The 10201-nt window shown below is 42.8% G+C and overlaps 1 protein-coding gene across 1 annotated transcript in view; it reads left to right on the top strand.

Moving 5' to 3' along the window:
* LOC102388025 (arylsulfatase D-like) overlaps nt 1–5618 on the top strand; it is a 34932-nt gene extending 29314 nt beyond the window's left edge. The window contains exon 10 of the mRNA XM_006027314.3: nt 4151–5618. Within this exon, the coding sequence (XP_006027376.1) occupies nt 4151–4509 (359 nt within the window). The 3' untranslated portion in view covers nt 4510–5618. The remainder of the gene's footprint in view (nt 1–4150) is intronic.
* Nucleotides 5619–10201: the final 4583 nt, after the last annotated feature.

Genomic DNA, 10201 nt, shown 5'->3' with positions numbered 1-10201 from the left:
AGCAGGAATTTCAATTCATGCCTCCCATGCCTAAAATGAATGCATTGATCCATTATGTTATGGGGTATTCTGGGAAGTTATTCAGTTCTTGAGTATTCTAAAACAGGATTCTGTTATACTGTCTTGGTCCTTCATTTCCTTGTAGATGGGACTAGGAATCTAGCCCCAGGAGTAGGTTCATGACTTAGGACCCCAGATGAAAGGAAGGGCCTCCCTGGCTAAAGAGAGTTGCCTGTTTCTGGCCACACAGCTGATTTGGTGTTTCAATTCCATTTCTTAGTACTTTGTTCCTGGTTAGCTGAAACAATGATCCTTACCTGGCTGCTGAATATGTATTTGTTACATGCCTAATATTCTACTGCACTGTATGGGGAAGCTGGACACCTAACTTGGAATTGAGGAATCCTCCTGGAGTTATATATTACAATGATCAACACTGCAAGATCTAAGTACTTTTGGGGATCTGGGCCCAAATAACTAAATAGAACTTCCATCAGCTTATAACACAACAGTTTTACCTTCAAAAGCCAGAACAGATTGCTAATATTTCTGCATTACTCCTAGCGTGTAAAATCCCCCACGCTTTCTGCTTAACTACATACTTGTCTATGTATCTTTCTACATTTATCTCACTGAAAAACATACAGACAGTTGTTTAAAGAATGAAAAATGCCCCTGCTTTAGAGAAATTGTTTAGAAAGAATTTCATAACTACTAAGTAATTTTGTTCTTCACAAACAGGAAAAAAATATCACTTGCTCAATAGCTTCATAATTTGCATCTGTAGCTGTCCATTAACATGAAAAAAATCAGATATATTTTTAGCATGTGGCTAGAGCTGAAATCCAGTTGCATGAAACTGGTTAAGTGAAAAACTAGCAAACCAAGAATTATTACATATTGCTATATTTTATCTGAAACAAAGTTCTCTTCTCTTGCTCCAATGCTTTCATTTCCCTTCATGCAGGCAGACTCTTTGGCGTCTGATTGATTTCTCTTTATATCTATACTCATTTTATAATATATCACATTCATGTTTCACTTTTATTGTCCTTTCATGCATGTGTGTCGGACTGCCTGAATCTGAAACCATTGTCTCCTAATGTCTTCTATTCAGTACACGTCAGCCAGGCCTTTCATCTAGGCTAGAAGAGTCTTTTGTCTGTATGTTAAAGAGTCCGTTTCCCTACCCTGGCACAATAAGTCTTATTACTGACAGTCTGCTTCTTTCTGCTTGTTAAATTGATTGATTGTCACCAGATGGGTTGGTGAGTTACACAGATTCAAGAAGCAGTTTTTTCCTGAACACATTTCATTAACATGTTGCCCTAAAATTCACACACATCCTTCAAGTTCTGTCAAGGTTCCATCAGATCCCATCATGCATTCTTCTTCTTCTCTGCCATGCTGGCTGTAACTGCAACTGCCTTCTGCATTGCCTTTCTACTTAATATTCAATGTTCTCCTCCATTGTTTTCTTTTACAGGTACTCCTCACTCAATGTTGTCCTGGTTAATGTTTTTTCGTTATTACGTTGCTGATCTATTAGAGAACATACGTGTTTAAAGTCACACAATGTTCAGTTATAATATTGTTTGGCTAAATATTGGTATTGTTCCTGCTAGTAGGTAACTACTGTGATGTAATTGGATTCGTTTAACATCATTTCACTTAAAGTCCCATTTTTCAAGAACATAACTATGACGTTAAGCAAGGAGTAGCTGTATTTTGGGTACCCTGGAAACTCAGCTGGCATTTCAGTTGACTAACAAGCTAACATTGGCTAATTCTGGTTAACTGCACAATGCACCCTGCAATGTTAATATAGATGAACCTTCCACTGCCCTGCAACTTGTGTCATGGCACCTTGCTGCCACTCTTTACCCATTTTGCACTTCTGTAAGTTTCTACACAGCATCCAATGCTGTAGATAATCAGGCTCAAACATAAGTAAAAAATCCAAATGCATACCCAGATTGGTTTTTTGAATGCAACTGAGTCAAAGTATTATATATAAATAAACATGTGTATCTGTCTGCTAGGTATCTATCTAGCAAAAGGATAATTCCAAATACATTTATAGTAAAAGATATGTGCCCACATACCTACACAAAGGCAAACTTAAGCACAGCATATTGGGAAATAAATGGCTTTAAAATACATTTTGTCTTATTTAATGGAGATGTCCCTTAATAAAATCCATATTTTAGATCATATTTTAGATCATATTTTGCTAACTAATGTGAGAGGAGGTTGCCTATATCAATGTTTTATTTTAATCCAGAAAATATTTTGGAAATACTTAACCCTTTGTGTATAATTTCTGTATTTACAGATATAATAGTGCATTCAATTTGGTAAGGCATTCAAACAGCTTAGCTTCAAAGAAAAAAATACTTTGGGAATTTAACCCCAAGTTACTTTGAAGTCCTGAAATAGAACCTAAAGGTTTGAATTGGAGAATGGGAAGTGATTTGAAAACTAATTACAGAATGGATTGAAACCAGAATTTTTTTTTTTAACAAGAGCATTTGCTAAGCTTTCCTTTCAGATGAATTATTATTTTCCCTTCCTTTCTCCTAATTGTTTTTGATTAGCAAAAGATATACTGGCTTCAGCAATACATGGCTCAGGCAAAAGAATGAAGCTGTAGACATAGACTTATGGAGAACAGCTCAGGGCACAATACAAAGTAGGAGAGTTCAGCAGCTTCCATTGAAGCAGAAAGAAAATGCCTTTTATGCAGAATGCAAATGTAGGCGTTTGTGGTCTGTGCACTACAAGGCTCCAAACAATGACTCTCCTTTTTGCCTCTTGAATTAGGCATCACTTCTAATTTTTCTCCCTTTTTCTGGGCACATCCTCCACCTCTTTAGGAATGATTTAACATATATCAGCGTGGTGCCTTCTGACCACAGGATGCAGGGGGAAGAAAATCTCCTGTTGAACTACATTCAGTTTCAATCTTAGCACATTGTCATTTTTCATTATTTTCCAGCCTGCTGGCCTAGCCTCCTGCTATTTCCCTGTTTTTACAGTGTTCTGTTCAGGTTATAGATTTGCACCTGGAAAGCCAGTGGCCAATGTAACAGCTCGATAAAACATGCTGCTGCGGAGCTGCAGTCTTGTTGTGTTCATCATATGAAGTTTAAAATAGGTCTCTGGATTCTGTTATTTTAGTTCCCTATGGCTGATATCTGGTAAAAGTCCCTGCCTTCTACATTGGGTAGCATGCAGCTGGAAATAAATTATGACAAGGGTCAGTCTAGATCTTCTCTGATTATATACTGTAGGGGGGAGGCCTTAAATAACCTTCCCTGGGCAAACCATGTGAGGCCTAGAGCTCTTAGAGGAAGAGCTATGTCCATCCTACTTTCCCAATGGCACACAGCTCTCCCTTTCATAAGGTACCAGCCAATTCAACTAGCTGTCCATGTGGGAGGTATCCTGCTACAAACACCGCAGAAAAAGGAAAATAAGAGAGTGTATGACGTATGTGGGCCTGCAAGCACTGGAAAATACTCTGAGTCTTAAGGAAATGTGCTACTACACTCCCACCTAGCCACAGTCAGGAGATAGCAGCTCCACTTCACCTCTTACTAAGTGTGCCTACAACCTTTGGAAATTTCTTTGGAAGCTACAGGTCAGAAGCAACCTTACATAGGTTGATCCACACCAATCTTGCAAGAAACTTCCCTGGGCACATTTACATGCAATGCTAACAGTGCAGTAGATTAATTCCACTGAGCATTAGCTCATGATGGCAAAAGACATGCTAATGCACTAATGCGCTGTAGATTTAGTCTACTGCACACTAACTTAATCTAAAAGTTGTGCACTGGCACTACTGTGCAGTAGTGCCTATTACTGCCCATTAAGTTAGTACCTGCTATTGCAAATTAACTTAATGCACAGTAATACAGCACATTAATGCACATGTAGAAGCACCCACTGTTTCCTGCTGCCACTGTGTTATTTAAGCTTGTTCACTGGCACTACTGCGCAGTAGTGCCTATTACTGCACATTAAGTTAGTACCTGATATTACAGGTACTAACTTAATGTGCAGTAATTACAGCGCATTAATGCACATGTATAAGCACCCACTGTCTCCTGCTGCCACTATATTATTTAAGCTTGTTTCTCCCCAGGTGGTGCACTGTGGAAGGCTCATTATACTACTCCAGTATTCCAGCCAGAGGGTGCTGGAGCCTGCTATAAAAGTGGAATTTGCCACTGCTTTGGAGAAGATGTAACCCACCATGATCTTCCTTTGCTTTTTGATCTCTCACGAGACCCTTCTGAGGCCAATCCTCTCTCACCTGACACTGAACCCCTGTTTGATGCAGTAATAAACAGAATAGAAAGAGCTGTGTGGGACCACCATGGGACACTGACTCCAGTCCCACAGCAGCTTTCTGCATACAACATTGTGTGGAAACCCTGGCTGCAGCCGTGCTGTGGAACATTTCCGTTTTGCTGGTGTGATGAAGAAGATGACAGAACATAGCACATTCCTTAATGGGAAAGTAACCAGAGACTCAATAGCCTGAAAAATGTTTTCACACTTAAATGACTTGGGCCAAACACTACTCTAATCATAGCCAAAGTACGCTGGCTAATTGGAACAGATATTCCTCTGATGTGTTCCTCATGCAATCAATGAGTTCTGTTCCATAGAGCTGGAGTTTGCTTGAAGAAGGACTGAATAAATCTTGCCTCCAAACCACCAATGTAACTTGGCCCATAGGCTCATAGTTACCTTCAGATAACCGAAGTGAACTTACTCAAGTAAATAATTATAAGGGATCAGTTTCTGAAACCACTTCCTGTTCAGCTTACTCTTACTCGGGTAAAATGTTCAGAGAGACCAATAGGCTTGTGTCTGAAGATGGATCTCAGAACTTAATCTGTCACTTATAGAATCTCTCCTGTATTTACAGAAATAATAGTACAATCAATTTAGAATGGTATTAAAACATCTTAGCTTCACTGGGCACATCTACATGTAATATTAATGTGATACAATAAACTGCAATTCAGTTTGTGCCTGACTTTATTGCTTCCGGGCACAGAGTTTACACATGTATCCGGGTCTGCAGGTCATTGAGCCAAGGCAGTGTAGCCACAGCTGACTCGGGACTGTGGGGGGAGGGAGGATTTTGAAATGAAAACGTTGGAATTTTCCAAGAAGGAAGCACAATTCAATACATTGAGACCTGAAAGCTGACACCCTTGCTCCATGGTCACAGAGCAGTCTCAACACAAGAGAAGTTCCTTGCCCAGGACAGCTTTCCATCACCATCCTCCTGTGAAATATGAAACATCATAACAAGAAAGAAGCATAATTCAATGTCCTATTTGCCATTAAACAACTCGGAAGTAAACAGACTGCTCCAATTTTTATCTGAGCCTATTCTACATAGAATGAACTTTTCCAACTAGGAGATTATACCATCTTTCAGCTCCCCTGTGAAATGTGAATTTTCATTTCCACCTGGGAGAAAGTTTACACTCTTTGCATTCTCCTATGTCTGAAGAAGGGCGTGTGTACCCCAAAGACTGCAAACAAAGAAAATTTTTTGCAACTATTTCGTTGGGCTAATAAAAGATATCACCTCCCCAAGAGTTCTGATTACTGAGTGTTCACTAAATTCATACCTGACTATGGAATTCTAACCATGTTCTTGTACTTTTCCTGTATCTCTTTTAAGGGTGTTTTCTCTTGTTTTCTGCTTTCAAAAAAGGGAAATGCCAGCACCTCTTGTTCTAGTTCTAAACCTTCTCCTGGCAGAGCATTTAAGCTCCCATGCATAGCTCTACAAGCATGTGAAAAAGTGTCAGAAAGAGTCTGATTCAGGAAGCAGCTGTTTTAGGTAGATTGCAAATTAACAGCAATTCATCAGCTGCTAATGGAGCTGTGACTTTAGTAAACTTCCTGTGTCCTGCCTTCTCCCAGAGGAGGGGGAGAGAGAGCATGCAGGGACAGCTACTGGTGGCAGGGCCCCTATGGGATGCATCATCTGAAATGGATGTGCAGCCTTAATGGAGTCTTGAGCTCCATAGGATGTGAAGACTGTGTCAGCCCTTTCTTAGGGCCTAAGACCTTTGCATTTATAATAAACCCATCCTCATCTGCATAAAATCAGAAAAAATAAGCATGACAGAGAGCCAGGAGATTCTACTACAAGCCCTTGTGCCCTCCCTCTTCTGCCTAGGCTCCCAAAACATCCTATACGGCTTTCTTTTTGCTCTGTTTTCATGGAGTCTGGTCCTGACTTGCCACTTTATTAAGTATGCATAATCTCTGACACATTGTTTATTTAATCAAATACAATGCTAAATAAAAGCCCCAAAATAAGTTAAATAAATTTTCTTTGAGATTTTCCCCTCATGTCACCCTTCCCCTTAATAAAGGTCACAATGCAAATTGAGATATTATTCTTCATGAGTCCAAAGGATAATCTGACAACCAATGGATGGGACAGATTACTAATAAATCTCTAAAAATAATTGAGATTGGCTGACAGCTTTTAAATCTACAAGCAAAATCACTATGAATTTATCTGAACGCTGACATTTTTTCTGTGCCTGCCAGGGATTAAAACCTGAACAGTTGTATTTGGTAGTATTTATGCAGGAAAGGAGTATCATCAGTACAAGACAAATATTTATTTCAAAATCAGTTTGCCCAATTCTGAAATGAAGTGAAAAGTTTGTTTGCTTGTAGGTTGGTTTTACATTGTAACATTTACTGGGAATTGTGCCAATTCCCTCTACAGTAAGTACAATACGTAATATATGTGCAAACCCAAAACTGGGTTCAAGAAAAACAGCCAAGTTCACCAAACTTCTATATCTTTAGTTCTTGAGATAGATTTCACAGGGAACAAAGCAACAGATGGATGCAAAAACATGCGATTACCATTGAAGTGTAGCAAGCTCATGGCCACAGGAGCAGCTTTGATACCACCCAGTGGCTGTGCAGCCCCTGCTTAGCTCAGGCTTGACTGTAGCCCTTCCTTGGTCACTCGCCCACCATACATTATTCTTGTTGAACACACTATTCTTGTTGAAGGTTGTGTAAGGGAGGTTTCCCATGAGCTCTCAGTGAGCCTGAGCCTGTGCCAGTTACCACTGGATCCCTCCTGGGTCCCCTTAGTTTCAGTCCTGCCCCCAAAGTTATAGGCCCTTTTAACCTGTGCATAACTCTGCCAGGCACCAGTAGCCTTAAGGACAGATTGCATGGCTTCATTCCTCTCCTGTACCATACCGCAAGCCTCATGGGTGTTCTCTCTCATTGATGTTGCCTTTTTATATACTCAGCCTTCTCCTGGGCTCCCAGACCCCTGGTCCCACATGCAACCCCCTCTTCTGGGCTTCTGTAGCCTCAGTCCTGCATGCAGCCCCTTCTTCCTTGTCCTGCACCCAGCCCCTTCTTCTAGGCTCTCAGACTCTCTGATCTGGCTCTTAGACCTTCTCTGGGCTCAGGGACCCTCTAGTCTAGTTTAAGCCCCTCTGGGGTTGTGGAACTCCTGACCTGGCTCAGCCCTTACCTGGGGATGTGGACCCTCTAGTCTGTGTCTCAGCCTTTCCCTAGGCTCCTGGACCTCTCAATGGGCCCTGTTCTCAGTCTGTGGGCTCCTGGATTACCGCTTCTGTAAGTAGAAGCCACAGCAGGGCCCAAGGCTAAACCACTGATGCCACTTAAAAAAGAAGCAGCTCAGCCCTCTGGCAGACACCTCCAACACTCTCTGGGTTTAACATAAAACAAAAGCTACTAGCCTGTAAAACCTAGTTTTTCTCTGCCCAGGTGACCTGCCTCTGTTCCCAGGCCTGCAGAGTCGTTTACATAAATCCAAGTCCTATCAGCTCCTGCTGCTAGGAGCTCCTTGCTTCATGTTTTCTGGGGAGAAACTGTCTGACCAGTTCAAGCTCTGGGTGTATGTAGATCTAGACTGAGCCTTCTTCTGGTCAGGTGAGTCTTTCATTAGCCCCCTTTCACCACCTACAAGCAGCCTCTCAGGCTGCTTGCTCACTTAAAGAAGCAGACACCGCCCAGTGCCGCACTACATGGTGCTACTTACAATTCCATATAATCCCAGTTGTGAGAGGAGAGAGAGCAGGAGAGATGAAAGCCTGTTTACCTAAGTCCCTGCAGGTCACCCCTATGAAGAGGATGCTGATTGTTCCCTTTTCTATATGCACTCAATGCAGGTTGATTTGGCACAGAAAGTTTACACCATCCTTGATGGTACATATGCCACCTGTAGTCTCATTAAATCGAATTCATTAAGGTTTTAGCTCCAGTCTAACTGTGCATTACACTTCAAGTTTGCATGATGAATGAGATAGCTCTTTTCCAGTAAAAGCTAAGAACAAAAGCTTTGGATTTGTTTTGTTTTTAAATTATGCACAATAGGAGAATTCCTATTGTTCACCAGGGCTAGGGACAGATATTCAAAAAGCCTGAGCCTGAATTGATTCAAGCTTTGCAGATTAGTCTAACCTGGCTAGGCTGAACTGATTTCCAACCATACAGACAATCCCTCTGGACTGAGGAAATTCAGGCACATGCCTGCAGTGGCTCAGGCTGGAAGTCAAAGGGCGCTGGAGAAGCACTTCCTGCCCTTGCAAAGCTGAGCTGAGGGGGCACTCAGGCCCCAGCAGGACTCTGATTAGGGGGGGGTGTCAACCCCCAGCCTGCCTGCAATCCCAGGCTTTCCCCGACTCGCTGCTTAAGGGGCAGAAGTGTCACCCAGCATGCAGCCCTGGGCTAGCACTCTGAGGAAAGTGGAGCAGAGCAGGGCAGGGAGGGGAGGGAAGGGTGTGCAGTGCATGAATCTGTTGATCATATGGAGTTTTTCACTCTCCCTCCCTGCTTCTGTGTACTGTCTGCAGCAAACTGACAGGCAAGCAAGCCAGGGTTGTGGGGGCTGATAACCATGTTTATCTCCCTTATCTCAGTGTTTATCTCCCTATGAAGACTGTTGATTTTGCCTGTTGATTCAGCACAGACCCAGCATCTGGTCTGTTAGCTAATACACAGACACCTCCTCAGCAAGGCAGAGGGGAGGGGGGAATTCCTGCTTAGCAGGGATTGGTGAAGGGGAGGAGGGAGCAAACAGCTCTTAAACAGCATTTCCAAGGAAGGACATTAAGCTACCGGTTAATTAGCTTCAGAAAACCTATCTGCCCCTGTCCTCTCACACAGCAGCACAGCAGTAGCCAGCATGTGGTCTGCTAGCTAATGCTGAGTATCTGTGAGGGGCAGGGGAATGCCTGCTTACCACAGAGTGGGGAGGGAGGGAGCAGAAGCCAGGCAGATGCTTGCAGAGACTGCTGTAGCTATAGCCAGGGAGCAGAGGGGAGGGGCCAGCCCTGCTGTGGAGCAGAGAGCCCTGCCCAGCCAGAGAGCATGCTGGGATGCTGGGGGACTCTGGTTTATCTTAAACCAGCAAAGAGTCTGGGACAGACATTGAATAAACCGGTTTGAGCTAAATCAGTTAGTCTGATACTACATTCAACCAGGTTTATCTCAAACCAGTTTCAGCCATTTTCTAACTGGTTTATATGCACTAGACATCTTTCTGTGCACTGAACATCATTCTGTTACAGGTTTAAACCAGTTTCTGATCACTTAAACTGGTTTATACGTAATGTCTATCCCTAGCTCAGAAGACCTTCTAGGAATTTCTGAATATTTCTTGCAAAAAACTGACAAATTTTTTTTTTAAATTCTGTCAGCTCTGCCCATTCTTCTTTATATATTTTCTCTTCTCAGTGTAAAGGCACATACCATATTTCATGGTGTACAAGTTGATGGGGGTCTATAAGTTGACCCCATTTTTGAGATTAAAAAAGTTAGGATTTTTGTGGATCTGGTGTATAAATTGACCTAACTTTTGAGGTCAGAAATACCAGCCCCTGCACACCCTCACTGAAGGCAGGACACCTGGGGGTGGAAATGTGCAAGGCCAGTGCTGCAGGAGGGGCTGGGGCTGGGGCCAGGCTCAGCGCTTACCTGGCACAGCCCAGGCTGTGCCACTCACAGGGCCCAGGGCTGGGCTCAGCACTCAGCTGGTGTGGCCCAGGCTGTGCCACTCACAGGGCACAGAACCAGGCTTGGTAGTCGTAGGGGCTGGGACCGGGCTTGGTGCTCAGCTGGCATGGCCCAGACTGCGCCACTCACAGGGACTGAG

The sequence above is a fragment of the Alligator sinensis genome, unplaced genomic scaffold, assembly GCF_000455745.1.
Source record: "Alligator sinensis unplaced genomic scaffold, ASM45574v1 scaffold395_1, whole genome shotgun sequence".
Classification (NCBI taxonomy): Eukaryota; Metazoa; Chordata; order Crocodylia; family Alligatoridae; genus Alligator; species Alligator sinensis.
The sequence above is the reverse complement of the archived record's forward strand: the minus strand, read 5'-3'. Positions and strand labels throughout refer to the sequence as shown.